The sequence below is a fragment of the Manis pentadactyla genome, chromosome 10 (assembly GCF_030020395.1).
Source record: "Manis pentadactyla isolate mManPen7 chromosome 10, mManPen7.hap1, whole genome shotgun sequence".
NCBI lineage: Eukaryota > Metazoa > Chordata > Mammalia > Pholidota > Manidae > Manis > Manis pentadactyla.
This window is the reverse complement of record NC_080028.1, coordinates 101,520,450-101,541,366: the sequence shown is the minus strand read 5'-3', so window position 1 is coordinate 101,541,366 and position 20,917 is coordinate 101,520,450. Positions and strand designations below refer to the sequence as shown.

General features: G+C 45.8%; 1 protein-coding gene across 3 annotated transcripts in view; it reads left to right on the top strand.

Moving 5' to 3' along the window:
• The window catches only part of SDK1 (sidekick cell adhesion molecule 1), a 1,051,799-nt gene that overhangs the window by 952,658 nt on the left and 78,224 nt on the right, over positions 1-20,917 (top strand). For all 3 annotated transcript variants that reach the window (XM_057487434.1, XM_036932860.2, XM_036932859.2), the window contains 4 exons: positions 359-596; positions 8,924-9,039; positions 10,439-10,628; positions 12,676-12,774. In XM_057487434.1, coding sequence (XP_057343417.1) covers positions 359-596; positions 8,924-9,039; positions 10,439-10,628; positions 12,676-12,774 — 643 coding nt within the window. The remainder of the gene's footprint in view (positions 1-358; positions 597-8,923; positions 9,040-10,438; positions 10,629-12,675; positions 12,775-20,917) is intronic.

Here is a 20,917-nt window from a genome sequence, read left to right as displayed (position 1 = left end):
GTTAACTCTTTGAGTCCCTTTTAGTGGGCCTAACTGGCTTTATTCTCTCTGCACCCGGCCCATGTCTGTTTTTCTGCCTAACAGAACCAGTACTCAGTATTGGTACAAGACCCAGCCTGATATTTAATCAGATCATTTCCCCACAAAATTAAGCCAAAATGACGTTATGTCCCAACAAAGTTACTGAAGGGATTTCATCTAATTAACAGAAGAAAAGTTCCAAGGAAAAATAGAGGTTCTAAGAATATATCCCTCTGAAAACATTTTCCATGGAATTGGCCTCATAAGACAGGCCCATGCTTGGGGACCACAGGTGACAGTTCTGAGAAGGCAGCTCACCACAGATGTTCACTTCCAGCCCCTGCCAGATTCCCAGTACAACGGGAACCCCGAGTCAGTGGGCTACAGGATCAAGTACTGGCGTCCTGACCTCCAGTCTCCGGCACTGGCCCAAGTCATCAACGACCGGCTCGAGAGGGAATTCACCGTTGAGGAGCTAGAGGAGTGGACAGAATATGAGCTACAGATGCAGGCATTCAATGCCATCGGGGCCGGACCCTGGAGTGAGGTGGTGCGGGGCCGGACACGGGAGTCAGGTAAGGTGCAGGCTCCTCCGGCCCACAGACTCGGCCCCTCTCCAGGTCTCCCTGCGTGGAGCCTGGCTTCCCTGAATCTCCCGCCCCAAGGCAGCAGCATCTCCCTGGCTTGTCCCATCAGTGTCTATGTGGACACTCTTCTAACCCAGTAATTAGACCATCCTTTTAATAAATCTCACTGAAACCTCTTGCCATTAATTTGAAATTGATGATGAATTCTACCAGGAGCTGGATTCTCATTCTTGTTTTTTGAATCAGGGATAATTTTCACCACCAATGATGAAAAGCAAGAAGGCATAGATTATAAGAACTTTATAATACAGAGACTCAGGACTATCTCTTGACAAGGGAGTGTGTTAAGGTAGTCTCACCTGTACTAACAAATAGCCCCTCAACAGTTCAACTGCATTGACACATAGAAGGTCGTTTCTCACTCACTACAGTCTAAGACGAGGGTCCCTGTTCATGGGGTGGCTCTCTTCCAGGAGGTAACTCATGGGCCCGGGCTCTGCTGTCCAGTAGGACTGCACCAGCATCTGCCTCCAGCTACCAGAAGGAAAAGAAAGCAGAGCAGGATGCCTACCACTCACACCTGTCCAGAAGCAGCCCGCAGCCTCCACTCGTATCCCTGGGTCTCGGGGGCCACTGCCAGTTATCAGCAAGGAAGGGAAAGGGTGACACCCAGTTGTCTCTGCTGCAAGTGTGAAGACAAATGAGTCTCCCCATCTTCTAGGCTTTGTGGGGTGACCCATCAACAGTGGTTTGGAGCACTCTTGCTAGCCTGGTTTGCGTTTGCAGAACCACAAAAAGAAGAGGGTGCGAACATTTCTAAAGACTTGCTGTGGCACAGAGCAGTTCTTTCCGTCTAGTCTGAATTAGTGAGTTTGCTCCAGAGAAGGACTCTTCTCTGCCGAGTCTCCCAGCTCCATGCAGTATGCACAGCGGGGCTAGAAGTGCTGCCCGAAGGCATCCCTGACCTGCCCAGCTGGGGAGTGAGAAGGCCAAAAGCTGAACACTGTTGTGGACAGGGCCATTGGTCAGAGAAGAGCGAGCCCCCCAGGGAGGCCGGCCCCACTATGCATCGCCAGCATCTCCATGCGGTGAGGACACTGCAGTTCAGCTGTCCTAGCACCATTGGGACACGGCCATTTCCTAGGCTGCCTCCCAAGCCCAAGGGTGTCCTCGTTTCCTCAAGGCTCTATGGGGACAGAATCAGAGAGGTGGCCCTGGAAACCCATGTGGGGCAGGAGGGAGTCGGGAAGTGGCCAGTACCCCTCAGCAAGTGTTTCCACCCCCAAGTCCTCAAAAATGCCACAACTGCTCCCCCACTTCATCCCTGTGGGAAGACAGTGTGTGAAGAAACAGCACCCTGTTGCTGGAATCATTTAAATAACAAAGCTAATTAATTTTTTAAACATGGAAAGCTAGTGTTCTGAGGGGCCTTGACAGGAAATGTCTGCAGGATGCCTGGAAGGTGAAGAGCATGGCGGACTATCAGAGGCAACATCTAGAGAGCGGAGCCAGGGTGGAGGATGAGGCTGGCACAGGGCCTGCTGCCCCAGGAGGTGGCTTTGCGGACAGCCCCATCAAGATGACAGTGCTGCAGAGGGACAGCAGTTGCCTGGCCAGCCCCCCACTCCTTGCGTGGCCTGCTGCTTGCTACCCAGAGCCCTCTTAGGAGCTCTAAAGAGAGATGTGACATGACAAACATAGAGGCGGTGCCAAGGGGGACGTGAAGAGTGCAGGAAGGTGGGCAGTGAGGCTGTGAGGAGGCTGGAATGAGGAGGTGGGTCCACTGTGGGAAGGAAGGAGAGGTCAGGAGCCCTGGGCAGGCTGCACTGGCCCCCCACTTCCCCTCCTATTTCTATCTGATCCGGTGCCACCAGGGCACTATTGTGTGTGATGGGCTGCAGGTGTACAGAGATGCTGCAGGCACCTCAGTCCTGGGGGGGGCTAGCCGGCAGGAAGGGGCAGGCATGGATGCCCAGGACATCCCAGCGTGTCATGCACTGTTGCTCTGTGTTGCTCTGCGTGTCCCAGTGGAGGGCAGCTTGGGAAGAGGCAGGTAAAGATTTCTCTTCTCATTCTTCTAGCTCATTCCCTGGCTCCCACCTGTGATACCCAGCAAGTCTGAGCCTGCGTTGCCAGTATCAGGACGCACATGTGATTACTTGGGATGAACTGACCTTGATTTTGGTCCACTCTCAGTGGACCACTCTCAGACTCCAAGGGCAAAGGCTGTCGGGCAGGTTCATGACTTGATTTCTTCCTAATCTTCTCTGGGGTAGGTGCAGGGCAGCAGAAGGGTGAACTAGAGCAGCACAGCAAAGGGAAGCTACTGTCGGAGGAGGGAAGGAGGAGCACAGGAGCAGGAGAAGGACCAGGAGGAGGAGGACCAGGAGGACCAGGAGGGTGAGGAGCACCCTGGGACAGTACCAGCCCCGGGCATCGCCTGTGTTTGAAGAGAGCTTTGCCAGAGCGGCCAGGGCTGCATCAGACAGTTCTCCTGCCTTCAGGCTGGTGATTTTATTCTGTTGGAAATAAAAGATGCAGACACACGATGCCCAGCTTGGGGCTATGTGAGCATGTGGATTTTTAAAAAGCTCTGTTATCTTCAGTACCTGAATCTCTATGACAAAGGGCACTTGAAAAATTCTAAGGGACCATTCTTGCTTCAGTAATAGGCAGACAAAAACAAAAAAACTTCTGTTGTAAGTAGAAAAATATGATGAACTATAATTTTTTGAACTTTAAAAGTTATTGATGTTCTCACAAGGAAAACAGGAAAATCCCCACAGTTCAAGGCATGAAGGGGACTGAGGACTGGAGCAGCAGGTGCTAAGCTGGTGCTGAGACCCCCTGGTAGGGGAGGATGGTGCACGTTGGGGGGCAGGGGGAGTGGAGCCAAGGCCAGGGAGGCTGGATCCCTCCTGGTAGTTTTAGGACTTGGGATTTGATGTCCATTCAGTATCAGGAGATTCAGTCTAGAGTCTCTTGTTAGGAGTTAGAATGGAGCACGCTGCATAAAGGCAGGGCCTTTGGAGGCTGGACACTCTTTGAAAGGGGAGATTAAAACTATCTGCCCCCCAAACATATATGGTCAATTAATATACGATAAAGGAGCCATGGACATACAATGGGGAAATAACAGCCTCTTCAACAGCTGGTGTTGGCAAAACTGGACAGTGACATGTAAGAGAATGAAACTGGGTTATTGTATAACCCCATACACAACAGTAAATTTGAAATGGATCAAAGACCTGAATGTAAGCCATGAAACCATAAAACTCTTAGAAAAAAACATAGGCAAAAATCTCTTGGACATGAACATGAGCGACTTCTTCATGAACATATCTCCCCAGGCAAGGGAAACAAAAGCAAAAATGAACAAGTGGGACTATATCAAGCTGAAAACTTCTGTACAGCAAAGGACACCATCAATAGAACAAAAAGGTACCCTACAGTATGGGAGAATATATTCATAAATGACAGATCCGACAAAGGGTTGACATCCAAAATATATAAAGAGCTCACCCACATCAACAAACAAAAAGTGAACAATCCAATTAAAAAATAGGAAGAGGAGCTGAACAGACAGTTCCTCCAAATAAGAAAGTCAGATGGCCAACAGACACATGAAAAGATGCTCCACATCGCTAGTCATCAGAGAAATGCAAATCAATACCACAATGAGATATCACCTCACAACAGTAAGGATCGCCACCATCCAAAAGACAAATAACAACAAATGTTGGCAAGGTTGTGGAGAAAGGGGAACCCTCCTACACTGCTGGTGGGAATGTAAATTAGTTCAACCATTGTGGAAAGCGATATGGAGGTTCCTCAAAAAGCTCAAAATAGAAATACCATTTGACCCAGGAATCCCACTTCTAGGAATTTACCCTAAGAATACAGCAGCCCAGTTTGAGAAAGACAGATGCACCTCTATGTTTATTGCAGCACTATTTACAACAGCCAAGATACAGAGGCAACCTAAGTGTCCATCAGAAGATGAATGGATAAAGAAGATGTGGTACATATACACAATGGAATATTATTCAGCCATAAGAAGAAAACAAATCCTACCATTTGCAACAACATGGATGGAGCTAGAGGGTATTACGCTCAGGTGGAGAAAGACAAGTATCAAGTGATTTCACTCATATGTGGAGTATAAGAACAAAGAAAAACTGAAGGAACAAAACAACAGCAGAATAACAGAACCCAAAAATGGACTAACAGTTACCAAAGGGAAAGGGACTGGGGAGGATGGGTGGGAAGGGAGGGATAAGGGCGGGCAAAGAAAAGGGGGCCTTATGATTAGCATGTATAATGTGGGGGGTGGGGCATGGGGTGGGCTATATAACACAGAAAAGACAAGTAGTGATTCTACAGCATCTTACTACACTGATGGACTGTGACTGTAATGGGGTTTGTGGGAGGACTTGGTGAAGGGGGGAACCTAGTAAACATAATGTTCTTCATGTAACTGTAGATTAATGATACCAAAATAAAATAAAATAAAACTATCTGCCCGGGAAGTGTGTCGGTATCTACCTGTCCACCTGGACTCTGAATGGGGACATAAACAGTGACTCTGTGTCCTGTCTGTGCCTCACTCAGATTTGCGGTCTGAATTTAGACTATGTGAATGGTCCAGAAGTTCCCAGAAGAGAAAGTGACATAGCACTTGGTTCCTGACACCTTGAGTACAAACAACAAAAGAAAAGTAGACAAACTGAACTTCATCAAAATGGAAATTTTGATTCAAAATATCATAAAGTAAAACAGAAAATACCATATAAAGTAAAACAGAAAATCCCCTGAATAGTAGAAAATACTTGCAAATCACATATCTGATAAAGAACTGCCATACATGATAAATGTGGAAAAACTCCTCCAAGTCCACCATACCAGGAGGCCCAGCTAAGCCCTGAACAAAGCACCTTGAACAGACATTTGTCCAAAGAAGACAGGTCATCAGCCAGATAGGCATGTAAAAGGACTCTCACATCACTAATCAGGGAAAAGAAAGTTCAACCACAGTGAGATGCCCGCTCATGCCCCTAAGTTGGCTAAGATAAAAACGTTTAAAAAGATGGACAATATCAAGAGTTGGTGAGGACGTAGAGAAATTGGAGCCCTCAGTCATGGCCAGTGAACACAGAACAGTGTGGCCACCCAGGGAAGGTGAGACATGCAGGCACATTTGGCCTATCGCAAACTGAGTAACCAGGCTGTTGATCTTCATTTCCAAACGTGGGGATTCCGACTTCCGACATTTTTAATACCAAGAGTGGTTCCCAAGGACCTGTTGTGGGCTGACCCTGCTCTTGGGTGGGTTTTGGTCCCTTGCAGCCAGGGCACTCCTGGGCACCCCTGCAGCATCACTGGCCCTGCAGGGCTTCAGGCCCTCTGCCTCTGGCTGCACTTCCAGGACCTCCTGCTGCAGGAAGCCCCTTGCCTCTGACCCGCAATCCTCTCCCAGGTGCAGCAGTGTCGCTGCCCTGCCTTCCTGTTCATGCAGACGCTGGCCTCACACCCACCCTAGGCGGCATATGGGTGCTGAAATGGATGCCGCAGGCAGGCCTCCCAAGAGCCATTGCTGGACATGTGGACCTTGATATTTTGAACCACATTTAAATCAAATTCCTAAGTTTGAAGTGCAATCTAACTGGTTTCATGACATCTTGTGGTACATTATGATATGCTATAAGGATAAATGAGGCCTTAAAAATCAAGAGACCACGAGAGGCCTAGCAGTGAGCTGAACAGTGAGAAATCCCATAGAGGGGAGAGAACAAATGCAGAGGGACAAGGGAAGAGTTTGAAGTGGCATCGTTTGTGCTGAAAGGGGGATTTCCAGGACGGCTCCAAACTCAAGCTGTCAGGTTGGGAAAGGAGTTGAATCTACCTCGAAATAGCTAATGCGTGAAATTTCTTCTTTTCAAATCTTAAAAACAGAAATACTTTGTAACTAAACGGCAGATTTTGTCCTGATGGGTTTTGAATCAGCTGAAGTTTTAATCCTGGTTGTAACCACTGAACACTGCCTGCCTCCTTGTTAGGAACCCAGCTGCATCCTAGGCACCGGGTCTGAGGTGCAGCAATCACCAGGCCGCCCTCATTCTCCTGGGACACAGACAGCCCTCTGGGAAATGAATGCACATATTACCACATCTGGAAAATCAGCTATTATTTGTAGATCAGTAGTGAAAACTGAGCACTTAGAGTTTCAAAGACTGACCCGGGGGAAACAGTTAAGGATTTGACAGGGTACCAGTTGTGTTACCATGACAATGGCCCCACTTTTTACAGACAAGGACAATTTTTAGAACATAGCACTAATATCTTGAGCCTACAGTGTATGTGGTGTTATCTTATTCTGCATAAGGTTGGAAAATAAAGTCAGATAAATTGCTGGTTTACCTTTTCTTTGAATGATAGTGATTCATTTAATTCACAGTTCATTCAAGGTAGCAGTTTAATTCACTTTTTTAATAGCATAAGCCTATGAGTAAGCAATTCCTAGTAACTGCCATGGTGGGATGTAAGACACCCAGCGAGCCCCTGACAGGCACAGAGAACATGGGCGGAGCCACTTGGGAAGCCACGGGGACACAGGGTGTGTGGGTGGCAAGCGTGCTTCCCTTCAGAGAGCTGAGCAAACTTGGAATTATAACTATCCCTCCCTGTGACATTTATCTGCTCCAATAAATTCATGTAATTTTGTTGAATGACTGAATGACCCAATGAAAGCTCTCAGCTGATGCATTTGGGAAGAAAGCAAATCTGCAGGTATGGGGCTGATGGCACTATTTCTCTCCAAAAATATAAGGAGGTTCCCTGTGCTTTTATTCTACCGGCACAAACCAGTTGATTCTGCCTTTAGGCACAGTGGCTGATCTGCAGTGGCACCAGGCTAATGTGTTCTCAAGACGATCCAGCCCTCAGGGGTGAGGGAGCAAAACCAGGAGCCGCCCTTCCTGGGCTGGTAGCTGAGGTCTTCGGCCTCCATGACTTCCCTCTCTGGGGATGAGAGGGGTCAGAGGGGGGTGGCGCACCCAGGCTCAGCATCCCCAGCAGCTTGTCCTGTCAGGCTGGACTTGCTGCTGGGCCTGTCTTTGGCTTCTGTCCACAGAAACTACAGGCTGTGGCAGTCACCTGACCACACTTGCCGAATGACACACCAGCACTTCTTCCCAGGTTTTGGTAAATTCTGGTGTTTTTTCTCATAGGCTGTGTTGTTTCCTGTGGCTGCCATAACCAGGTACCCCAAATTGGGTAGCTTATGACCGACCACAGGATGTGATTGTCTTGCAGTCTGGACATCCAAGACTGAGGTGTCAGCAGGGCTGCGCTCCCTCTAAAGGCACCAGGGGGTCTGTTCCAGCCTCTGGAACGTGGCAGCCCTCCCGTGGCACTAGCCCTGCATGCATGTCTCTTCCAGTGGCCTTCATTTTAGAAGGACTCAGTCATAGGGGATTAGGGCCGCCTACTCCAGCGTGACCTCATCTGAGCAAGCTCCATCTGCAGCGCCCCTGGTTCCAAATTAGGCCACATTCTGAGGTTCTGGGGGTTCAGACTCCAACATATGAATTTAGGGGCCACACAGTTCAACCCATAACAAAGACCAAGTCACTTGGTGTAGAAAATCTGGGAATCAGATGTTGGAGACAGGTCATTGTGCAAACCCAGGTTACCTTCTATAGCAGACTAACAGCTACCTTCGCCATCGCTTCCCCGCGAGGAGGAGGCACTTACCTGTGGGTGGATGGTTGGATGGATGAATGGGTGGGTGGGTGATCAAGTGGGTCTGTTTGTAGAGGTAGAGAAGGCCCCCATGGGTGACCTACCTCACCGGGTTATTGGGGGCATTAAGTAGCACATGGGTGTGCACTTAGCACTTAGTAACTCTTCCCTCCCCACTCCAAGTAGCTCATAAAATCGCCTCCTCTCTCCAGCGCCACCTGCCCCCTCACAAAACACCATGCTTACAGATGTCAGTGAGCTGGTGTCTGAAAGTGAGGATTTCCCATTTGAGATAGAAGTCTGTAGTTAATATAAAAACAGCCTAGCATATTTTCTTGCTGGGTAGACTCAGGTAAAATTGAGCTCCTAAATACCCAGGATTTATGGACTTTGTTGCCAATATTAAGGAGATTATCATTTCTGTTATGCCCCTGCAGGTTTAATCTGATCACTACAAAATGCTCAGAATACAGTGCTATTTCAAGGACAACTTGATTATTTGGGTAAAAATTGGACCTTTATTTGTAGAAGCCTTTAGACTTTTGCTGCCAATCTATTTAACTCACTCTTTGCAGTTCCTTCTGCCGCCCCTGAAAACGTGTCAGCTGAGGCCGTCAGCTCCACCCAGATCTTACTGACATGGGCTTCAGTACCCGAACAGGACCAGAATGGGCTCATATTGGGCTACAAGGTATGTATCAAGGTGACCTTCTTTTTCTTATGCTGTGAAGGGGCCACCACATGTCATCCCCCAAACCAAGGGGCTCCCAATTCCTTACAGATCCACGGCAACAGCCCATTTCATGATTTCCACATCAGCTGTCAGCTAAGCTCTCTTACAGTTTGGACACGAGGTCCTGGCATAACCACAGGCCAAAACAGACACAAATAGCCCCCGACCACCTCAACAGCAAGCCTCCAGGCCCTCACTTGTAAAACGGGAGCTCCCTCCCAGGGTTGGCACGAGAATGAAATAGGGCATTTTATAAAGTGCCAAGTAAGCATTGCACACGTATGAGTGTCCGCACACATGTCGTCACCAACTGGCCGGCCCTTGGAATGGCGTCAACGGTGAGGGGGCGCCTTCCGGCTCCTCTGGGAGCCATTTCTGGGCTCGTCTTAGTGTACTTACCCAGACCCCTAAAAGCTCCTTCTGATTTTGCTCAGAGTGGATTTCCCAAATGTGTTCAGCATACCACCCCACCCCACCCCCTGCCCCAGCAACAGAGCGGATCCCCCTGGCTCGGGCCAGCAAGGCCATGTTTGTCTGGCACAGCTGCATGGATCTTGAGCTTCCCTCCACAGTGCCGTCCATGGCGTGGCTCCAGAGTCTGTTCTCCACCTGTCCTCACGTCCCCCTCCTGGAGCTTTCTGACTGCTCCCTTCTGGCCCCATTAGTCATGGCTACCCCAACGAGCAGGTCCAGTGACCCAAACCCCATACAACACAACTGGGTTCTGGAGAAAAAAGCTTGCCGAGTTGTTTTCAAAGTCCCCCTGAAGATATCCATCTTTTATGGCCTCTGAGTCTCTAATCTCAGGGACCAGATCAGGAAGGGTGAACTTCAAGTGAGGAAATGGGGGTAGAGTATCGCAGCAGGGCCATGTTTGCACAGACAGAAATAAATAGTGGGGGCTGGGGCCTGGGCTCGGGGAGGGCAGCAGCCTTTCTGAGGCAGGAGCCAATTTCCCAGTAAGCTGGGAACCCAAGCGGCTTCTGGCTTCTTTAGAAAACATGGATGTCTCTGTGTTCCTAACCACACCCTCATTTCTGAGGCTATGGCTGGCATGGCTGACTGGGCTGCCGTTGGGTGCCCCAGATCTTGCAAATTATGGCTGGGCAGCCAGCTTGCACAGCTGTGGGCTGGGTCATATGGCAGCTAACCTTCTGGTCGGGAGCACAAATGTGTGGCCATCTTTCCCGCAAATGCCAGCCTAGAAATCAGGTCTATCAGCCTTCACAGCTGTGCACAGGGAAGAAACACAGGCAGCTGGTCCCTGCCTCATGGATGTGAGCCCATGTGTGCCCTGGGGCCCCTTCCTAGCATACTGCATCCTCATGACCACCACGCTGGGGGCTTGATGCTTCAGATTCTGTTCCGGGCCAAAGATCTGGACCCTGAGCCCAGGAGCCACATGGTGAGAGGGAACCACACGCAGTCCGTGCTCCTGGCGGGCCTTCGGAAGTACGTGCTGTATGAGCTCCAGGTGCTGGCGTTTACCCGCATTGGGAACGGGGTCCCCAGCGTACCCCTCGTCCTCGAGAGGACCAAAGATGACGGTACGTGTGTGGCAGGTACCTTTGCTGGTCTCCCAGGTTTCCTTTAACAATCAAACAATTTCGATGGTTGTCATGTGTAACTTAATTTTCAAACTACTTTTCATTTTCTTTCTTCAGCTGAGGAACACAAAACAGAGTTGTTTTTCTGTCCCTGTTTATATGGCCAATCTCAGCCTGGAGTGAATTTTTACAGCCTAATTATGAACTTACACAGCATTTCAATCGTAACTCTGCAATGGGCAGTGCAATAAAGGCCAGGTGGGCTGGGGCCACAGCACGTGGGGCTGTGTCTCGGTGGCGTCTGCACACATCCAGTCAGAAACCCCGCTCCTGACCCATGTACCTGGGGCCTCTGGCTGTCCCACCGTTTTCTCAGTAAGAGATAGTGAGAAGTTCCAGGTAGCATGGGGGTCTTTGACGGGCACCCAGCCCCATGTTTCCAGGCCCAGATAACAAGTGCATATTGACAGCTTTGTTTTTACAGAAGTCTAAATCATCAGTAAATGTGTTTTGCCACTTCGCAGGTGTCAGACACTTACAGGTTGGCTCCTTTACATTTTCATTATTGAACAGACTGTAACATATATTCAGAGAGAAATATTCAAGTAGAAAATAGTGATCTCCCCTGCAAAACCCCCCCTCACGGGTCAGAGGTGTCTGGCAGAAGTAAGCACCTGTAGGTTCTCCTAAGCATCTGACTGAGGTAGTTAAATGAGTCCCACACGCACATTCGCCACTCAGTTGAGCTATTTTCTCCAGTTCGCTCAGAGGCAGCGCCAGGCAGGGCTCACCAGGAGCCCCACAGCTGTTCTGTGATCCTCACCTGAATGCAGGTTCAGGGTTGCTGGGGACCTGAGAGGGTACATATGACCTGAAGGTCCTCTCTTTGCAAAATAACATGAAGCTGTAGGGTGTCCTGGCTCCAGGAATGAAAAGTAAAAGAGGCATTTTAGAAAATGCTCCTCCAACCTCAGCCAATTACGATTGTTTCTTTCTACAGTGTAGGCTGGCATGAGCTTTCTTCATCCCTCAGAGTCCAAATATAAACATGATTTTCCTCCCCCACTTCAGCGGGATCCAAACAGCCCACCAAGGGAACACCACCACATAAAACTGACTTCAGAGTCTGCGTGTCTGTGAGCTGCTCCTGGTGTGTGAGCCTGTGGCCTCCTTCTTGAATTTATATTACCCAAACCCAGGGATCAAATACATATTTAAAATGTAAAATACTGTTCTCAGCTTAATTAAGAGGCAGAACTCAACGGCCAGGATGGCTGTAACACACATCATATTACTTGTGTATTGAATGCTCCTTGCCTGCCACCTCTCGCCTGGGAACCAGTCAGTTACTAAGTTCCAACAAGATCTGATCTTGGCCCCACGCTCGCCTATCTGTGTCAGTAAACATTCTTCATGAGGCTGTGACTTTTTATCCAATGGTGTCATGATATGTGCTTTTTTAATCAGTGCATCGTAATAAGAATCACTACATGTATTTGTGCACATCAACTCTTTATTTTCTAGGACAGTGCAGGCAAGGGGTAGTGTTCAAACAGAAAACTCACTGGCTATAAACATGTTGTTTTACCAGTAATCTTTAGCTCCTTTCAGAGTTGGGAGGGACATTGAGCCATTTTATTATCTAACACCTGCTTTACAGATGTGAAGCCCAGGAAAGAGGTCAGCCCAGATTAGTGAAATCTTCCCTTTCAACTTGGCACACATTCAGTGAGGCCATGGAGCGACTGGTCTGCCAGCCTCATGCAGCTGACACCCCCAGGACTCCCAGGATGCTTATGAGCACTGTTTCAAAACCTAGAAAGCAGATGAGCTGGATTCAAAATGAGGTGTTTTCTCAAAATCACTTAGGACCACAAAGAGCCAGTTAGATTCCGAAAGCATCACCCAGAACCTAGAGTGTTTTGCCCACGAATAGTGTCTTTCATGGGTGTAACTGCCCAGCTAGCCCATCAATTGCCATGTAACCTCACCAGGCACCCAGATGGTGTGTACCAGTGCCTACTTCATGGTTCTGTTTTCCTTTCAGTCCCAGGCCCACCAGTGAGGCTTGTGTTCCCCGAAGTGAGACTCACCTCTGTGAGGATCGTGTGGCAGCCACCTGAGGAGCCCAATGGCGTCATCCTGGGTAAGGGAGCAGCCATGGTTAAAGAGATCACGGCTTGTGAGAAATAATGATTAGATTGACTTCACCTATGTTTATTGCATGTCTATGAGGTTAAAAAAATCAATTCTCTCTGCAGCAGCCTGGAACTTTCTGGACCATGAGATTGTGGACCCTCTACTGGTCTGTGGGCCATGTGCTAAGGTTTCAAGACATTTGCGTTTTGTTATCACAGCATTTCTTCCATTTGTTAGCCGTTCACAGTGATACCATCTGTAACTGATCTTCCCTTCAGCTCTGAAAAACCAGGCTGTTTTGATGTGAATCTGGAAAACAACAGGCTAGTTTTTCATAGAAGACAGAGACCTGGGCTTTGCGCCCAGGTTCCTGGAGGCAGAATCTCTGTCCTGCTGCCAGGCCTTTACCTAATCCTTTTTTTTTTAATTGAAATAGTTTATTCATTTACGTTTAATTGGATTATTGGTACATTTAGGTTTATCTCTATCTTATGTTTATGCTACCTGCTTTACATTCCTTTTCTCATCTTTCTTACCTTCTTTTGGATTATTAATATTTTTTTATCATTTCATTTTTCCCTTCTTAACTTGCTGACTGCCATTCTTCTGCCATCCTTTTAGTAGCTGTCCTAGCAGTCACAACATGAATCTCATCTTATTCCAGTCTGAAACAAGTTATTACTTTCAGTGTTTCTCCAACACTACTAGAAGCTTACAACACTTTAACTCCATTTACCTCTTCATTTTTTACAGTAGTGGTTGTAATGCAACACTACATGCATTTTTATTCTACATATATTTTGAAATCATAAGAAGTTACTATAGTTGTACTGTACATTTTCAATTAATATTCTTTATATTTGCCTGCATACTTATATTTTCTATTGGTCTTTGTTTTTCCATGCAATTTTGTGTTCCTCTCTGAGATCATATTCCCTCTGCCTGAAGAAATACCCTTAATATTGCTTTAAATGAAATTGGTAACAAATTTCTTGGGTTCTATTTGTCTGAAAATGTCTTTATATCACCTTTATCTTTGAAGGATTTTTTTTTTTTTGCTAGGTTTTAAATTCTAGGTTAGCAGTATGTTTTTTTTTTGGTATCATTAATCTATAATTACATGAGGAACATTGTGTTTACTAGACTCCCCCCTTCACCACGTACCCCCCACAAACCCCATTAGTCACTGTCCATCAGCGTAGTAAGATACTGTAAAATCAGTACTTGTCTTCTCTGTATTGCACAGCCCTCCCTGCACCCCCCAACATTATACATGCTAATCGTAATGCCCCCTTTCTTCTTCCCCCCTCCTTATCCCTCCCTTCCCACCCATCCTCCCCAGTCCCTTTCCCTTTGGTAACTGTTAGTCCTTTCTTGGGTTCTGTGATTCTGCTGCTGTTTTGTTCCTTCAGTTTTTCCTTTTTCTTATATACCACATATGAGTGAAATCATTTGGTACTTGTCGTTCTCTGCCTGGCTTATTTCACTGAGCATAATACCCGGTAGCTCCATCCATGTTGTTGCAAATGTAGGATTTGTTTTCTTCTTATGGATGAATAATATTCCATTGTGTATATGTACCACATCTTCTTTATCCATTCATCTACTGATGGACACTTAGGTTGCCTCTGTATCTTGGCTATTGTAAATAGTGCTGCGATAAACACAGGGGTGCATCTGTCTTTTTTCAAACTGGGCTGCTGCATTCTTAGGGTAAATTCCTAGAGGTGGGATTCCTGGGTCAAATGGTATTTCTATTTTGAGCTTTTTGAGGAACCTCCATATCGCTTTCCACAATGGTTGAACTAATTTACATTCCCACCAGCAGTGTAGGAGGGTTCCCCTTTCTCCACAACCTTGCCAACATTTGTTGATGTTTGTCTTTTGGATGATGGCCATCCTTACTGGTGTGAGGTGATATCTCATTGTGGTTTTAATTTGCATTTCTCTGATGACAAGCAATGTGGAGCATCTTTTCATGTGTCTGTTGGCCATCTGAATTTCTTCTTTGGAGAACTGTCTGTTCAGCTCCTCTGCCCATTTTTTAATTGGATTGTTCACTTTTTTTTGTTGAGGTGGGTGAGCTCTTTATATATTTTGGATGTCAACCCTTTTTCGGATCTGTCATTTATGAATATATTCTCCCATACTGTAGGGTACCTTTTTGTTCTATTGATGGTGTCCTTTGCTGTACAGAAGTTTTCAGCTTGATATAGTCCCACTTGTTCATTTTTGCTTTTGTTTCCCTTGCCTGGGGAGATATGTTCATGAAGAAGTCGCTCATGTTCATGTCCAAGAGATTTTTGCCTATGTTTTTTTCTAAGAGTTTTATGGTTTCATGGCTTACATTCAGGTCTTTGTTCCATTTAGGATTAACTTTTGTGTATGGGTTAGACAATGATCCAATTTCATTCTCTTGCATGTACCTGTCCAGTTTTGCCAACACCAGCTGCTGAAGAGGCTGTCATATCCCCATTGTATGTCATGACTCCTTTATCGTATATTAATTGACCATATTTGTTTGGGTTAATGTCTGGAGACTCTACTCCGTTCCACTGGTCTGTGGCTCTGTTCTTGTGCCAGTACCAAATTGTCTTGATTACTGGGGCTTTGTAGTAGAGCTTGAAGTTGGGGAGCAAGATCCCTCCCGCTTTATTCTTCCTTCTTAGGATTCCTTTGGCTATTTGGGTTTTTGGTGGTTCCATATGAATTTTAGAACTATTTGTTCCAGTTCATTGAAGAATGCTGTTGGTAGTTTGATAGGGATTGCATTAAATCTGTAGATTGCTTTGGGCAGGATGGCCATTTTGAAAATATCAATTCTTCCTAGCCAGGAGCATGGGATGAGTTTCCATTTGTTAGTGTCCTCCTTAATTTCTCTTAAGAATGTCTTGTAGTTTCTGGGGTATAGGTCTTTCACTTCCTTGGTTAGGTTTATTCCTAGGTATTTTATTTTTTTTGATGCAATTTTGAATGGAATTGTTTTCCTGGTTTCTCTTTCTATTAGTTCATTGTTAGTGTATAGGAAAGCCTCAGATTTCTGTGTGTTAATTTTGTATCCTGCACTGCAACTTTACTGTATTCTGATATCAGTTCTAGTAGTTTCGGAGTGGAGTCTTTAGGGATTTTTATGTACAATATCATGTCATCTGCAAATAGTGACAGTTTAACTTCTTCTTTACTGATATGGATTCCTTGTATTTCTTTGTTTTGTCTGATTGCCGTGGCTAGGACCTCCAGTACTATGTTAAATAACAGTGGGGAGAGTGGGCATCCCTGTCTAGTTCCCGATCTCAGAGGAAATGCTTTCAGCTTCCCGCTGTTCAGTATGATGTTGGCTGTGGGTTTTTCACACATGGCCTTTATTATCTTGAGGCACTTGCCCTCTATACCCATTTTGCTGAGAGTTTTTATCATGGATGGATGTTTAATTTTGTCAAATTCTTTTTCAGTGTCTATGGAGATGATCATGTGATTTTTGTCCTTCTTTTTGTTGATGTGGTGGATGATGTTGATCAATTTTCTAATGTTGTACCATCCTTGCATCCCTGGGATGAATCCCACTTGGTCATGGTGTATGATCCTTTTGATGTACTTTTGAATTCAGTTTGCTAATATTTTGTTGAGTATTTTTGCATCTATGTTCATCAGGGATATTGGTCTGTAATTTTCTTTTTTGCTGGTGTCTTTTCCTGGTTTTGGTATTAGGGTGATGCTGGCTTCATAGAATGAATCTGGAAGTATTCCCTCTTCTTCTATTTTTTGGAAAACTTTAAGGAGAATGGGTATTATGTCTTCTCTGTATGTCTGATAAAACTCCACAGTAAATCCATCTGGCCTGGGAGTTTTGCTCTTGGGTAGTTTCTTGATTACCAATTCAATTTCTTTGCTGGTAGTTGGTCTATCTAAATTTTCCGTTTCTTCCTTGGTCAGTCTTGGAATGTTGTATTTTTCTAGGAAGTTGTCCATTTCTTCTAGGTTTTCCAGCTTGTTAGCATATAGTTTTTTGTAGCACTCTCTAATAATTGTATTTCTGTGGGGTCCGTCTTGATTTTTCCTTTCTCATTTCTGATTCTGTTGATGTGTGTAGATTCTCTTTTTCTTTTTATAAGTATGGCTAGGGGCTTATCTATTTTCTTTATTTTCTCAAAGAACCAGCTCTTGGTTTCATTGATTTTTGCTATTGTTTTATTCTTCTCAATTTTATTTATTTCTGCTCTGATCTTTATTATGTCCCTCCATCTGCTGACTTTAGGCCTCATTTGTTCTTCTTTTTCCAATTTTGATAATTGTGTCTTTAGACTATTCATTTGGGATTGTTTTTCCTTCTTTAAATATGCCTGGATTGCTATATACTTTCCTCTTAAGACTGCTTTTGCTGCGTCCCACAGAAGTTAGGGCTTTGTGTGGTTGTTGTCATTTGTTTCCATATATTCCTTGATCTCTATTTTGATTTGGTCATTGGTCCATTGATTATTTAGGAGCATGTTGTTAAGCCTCCATGTGTTTGTGAGCCTTTTTGCTTTCTTTGTACAATTTATTTCTAGTTTTATACCTTTGTGGTCTGAAAAGTTGGTTGGTAGAATTTCAATCTTTTTGAATTTACTGAGGCTCTTTTTGTGGCCTAGTATGTGGTCTATTCTGGAGAATGTTCCATGTGCACTTGAGAAGAATGTGTATCCTGTTGCTTTTGGATGTAGGGTTCTATAGATGTCTATTAGGTACATCTGTTCTAGTGTGTTGTTCAGCACCTCTGTGTCCTTACTTATTTTCTGTCTGGTGGATCTGTCCTTTGGAGTGAGTGGTGTGTTGAAGTCTCCTAAAATAAATGCATTGCGTTCTATTTCCTACTTTAATTCTGTTAGTATTTGTTTCACATACGTTGGTGCTCCTGTATTGGGTACATATATGTTTATAATGGTTATATCCTCTTGTTGGACTGACCCCTTTATCATTACATAATGTCCTTCTTTATCTCTTGTTACTTTCTTTGTTTTGAAGTCTATTTTGTCTGATACTAGTACTGCAACAGCTGTTTTTCCTTCTTGTTGTTTGCATGAAATATCTTTTTCCATCCCTTGACTTTTAGTCTGTGCATGTCTTTGGGTTTGAGGTGAGTCTCTTGTAAGCAGCATATAGATGGGTCTTGCTTTTTTATCCATTCTATTACTCTGTGTCTTTTGATTGGTGCATTCAGTCCATTTACATTTAGGGTGATTATTGAAAGATATGTACTTATTGCCATTGCAGGCTTTAGGTTCGTGGTTACCAAAGGTTCAAGGTTAGCTTCTTTACTATCTTACTGTCTAACTTAACTCACTTATTGAGTTATTATAACACAGTCTGATGATTATTTCTCTCCCTTCTTATTCCTCCTCCTCCATTCTTTGTATGTTAGGTGGTTTTTTTGTTTGTTTGTTTGTTTGTTTTGTGCTCTTTTGTGTTTCCTTTGACTGCTTTTGTGGGTAGTTGATTTTGTTTTTTTCCTTTAAGTTAGTATTTCATTGTTCTGCTTTCTTTGCTGTGATTTTATTTTCTCTGGTGACATCTGTTTAGTCTTAGGAGTGTTCCCATCTAGAGCAGTCCCTCTAAAATACCCTGTAGAGGTGGTTTGTGGGAGGCAAATTCCTTCAACTTTTGCTTGTTGGGATTTGTTTAATCCCTCCTTCATCTTTAAATGATAATCGTGCTGGATACAGTATCTTTGGTTCAAGGCCCTTCTGTTTCATTGCATTAAATGTATCATGCCATTCTCTTCTGGCCTGTAAGGTTTCTGTTGAGAAGTCTGATGATAACCTGATGGGTTTTCCTTTGTAGGTGACATTTTTTCTCTCTCTGGCTGCCTTTAATACTCTGTCCTTGTCTTTGATCTCTGCCATTTTAATTATTATGTGTCTTGGTGTTGTCCTCCTTGGGTCCCTTGTGTTGGGAGTTCTGTGTGCTTCCGTGGTCTAAGAGGCTATTTCCTCCCCCAGTTTGGGGAAGTTTTCAGCAATTATTTCTTCAAGGACACTTTCTATCCCTTTTTCTCTCTTCTTCTTCTTCTGGTACCCCTGTGGTTCGGATATTGTTCCATTTTGATTGGTCACATGGTTCTCTTAATATTCTTTCATTCCTGAAGATCCTTTTATCTCTCTGCATCAGCTTCTCTGTGTTCCTGTTCTCTGATTTCTATTCTGTCAATGGCCTCTTGCATCTTATCCATTCTGCTTTTAAGTCCTTCCAGAGATTGATTTATTTCTGTGTTCTTCCTCCTTAGCTCTTGCATATTTCTCTGAAAGTCCATCAGCATGGTTATGACCTTAATTTTGAATTCTTTTTCAGGAAGATTGGTTAAATTTATCTCCTCAGATTCCCTTTCAGGGGAGGATGTCTGGGTTAGTCTGGTCTGTATCAAATTCTTCTGCCTTTTCATGGCGATAGAGGTAGTTGTAAGCAGTTGGCATGTGTGTCATCCGGGAGAACCAAGACTCTTTCCACTTGCTCCTGGCCTTCCTTTCCTGGGAGAACAGCGACCCCTAGCGGCTTTTACTGGGCAGCTGCACACAGACTGGGTCTCTGATTCTGGCCGGGCCTTTGTGGAACTGTGCACGGTTGCTGTGGGCGTGGCTGGCCTCCGGCTGCTGCACTACTATGGCGGGGCTGTGCCACAGGGGGAACGGGCGGGAGGCTGTTTATCGCCATGAGGGGCCTCTGAGCTGCACTGCCACCCAGGGGTTAGGGCGCTCGGAGTTCCCTGGGATTCCCAGCTGCTGGGCTGCTGTCCTGGGACGTCTCCATCCAGCTTTGCGGTCCCTGTCCCTTTAAGACTTTCAAAAAGCACTCACTTTTCTTTGTCCCGGGGTGCCGGCTGCAGGGACCCACTCGCAGGTTTTACTGTCCCGTTTCCCTAGTATCCAGCACACTGCACACTGTGTGTCTGCGCTCTGGGTGCGGATGGCTGGGGCTGGGTATTTAGCAGTCCTGGGCTCCCTCTCCCTTCCTGCTCCGACTCCTATCCTCCCGCCGGGGAGCTGAGGTAGGGGGGGAGCTTGGGTCCCGCCGGGCTGTGGCTTATATCTTACCCCCTTTGCGAGGCACTGGATTCTTGCAGGTGTAGATGTAGCCTGGCTGTTGTCCTGTATCTTCTGGTCTCTCTTTTAGGGATAGTTGTATTGGTTGTATTTTCAAAAATATATATGTTTTTGGGAGGAGATTTCCACTGTCCTACTCACGCCACCATCTTGGCTCCTCCCTTACCTAATCCTTTTAAGTCCAGGGTGAATTGTAGCCTTAGTTCACAGGGAAATGGTTTGCTTTTAACTTTTCATTCATTCTGATAACATTGATGAAAAACCTTAATTTTTCCTAGTTCCCCAAAAGCAGTAAATCTAAAAAGATCATGAACTCCTTTATTTATTCACCCTTTCACCGTGATGGAGGGTGTCATGTGCATAGTAGGGAGTAAGAGGGGCCCATCCTCAAGAGGCCCACACACCACGTGGGAGAGACCCAGGCAACAACTTAGTGTGATGGGCCATGCGAGAGAGTCTTTACCGAATACCCCGCAGGCAACCCCTTCTAGCCGAGGTCCTGGGGTAGGGAAGGCAGGATGCTATGCATCTGGGTCCTGTGGATAAGTGGCTTCCACAGCCTTGGGAAGGGAAGGGGGCTGTCCACGCAGCCAGATCATAGTACCTTTTGCTGGTGGGAGCGTGGACATATCCAGGGCTGGAAATGTGGGCTAGGCCAGGCTGTGAACTCGTGGGAGTGCCCTGCTACACCCTGGAGGAAGTGGCCCAGAGGCCCAGACTTTATAAATTGAGCATTTAAAGGCAAAAGTACCAGGCATGGTGTGTTCCCCAGATGCAGCTCGGCACTCAGATGCAGCCTTTACTTAACTCCAGCCCACAGCAGACCCCCAAATACACAGCTGTGTTCTAGGTTTACAGCAAAGTTATCAACCTGGGCTCACACATCAGCAGCAAATTCACCACTTACACCTGCTTGTGAAATTGGGACTCTAAGATTTGCTTTGAAAAAGGACTTGTTTCATTTAAAAAAGTGTTTTGAAAATCTGTGCTGAAGTCCGTAGGGAGTCACACAAGGACTTTGAGCAGGAGAGCGACATGACTGAATTTGTCTTTTAGGGAGTAACTGGCAGCCACAGG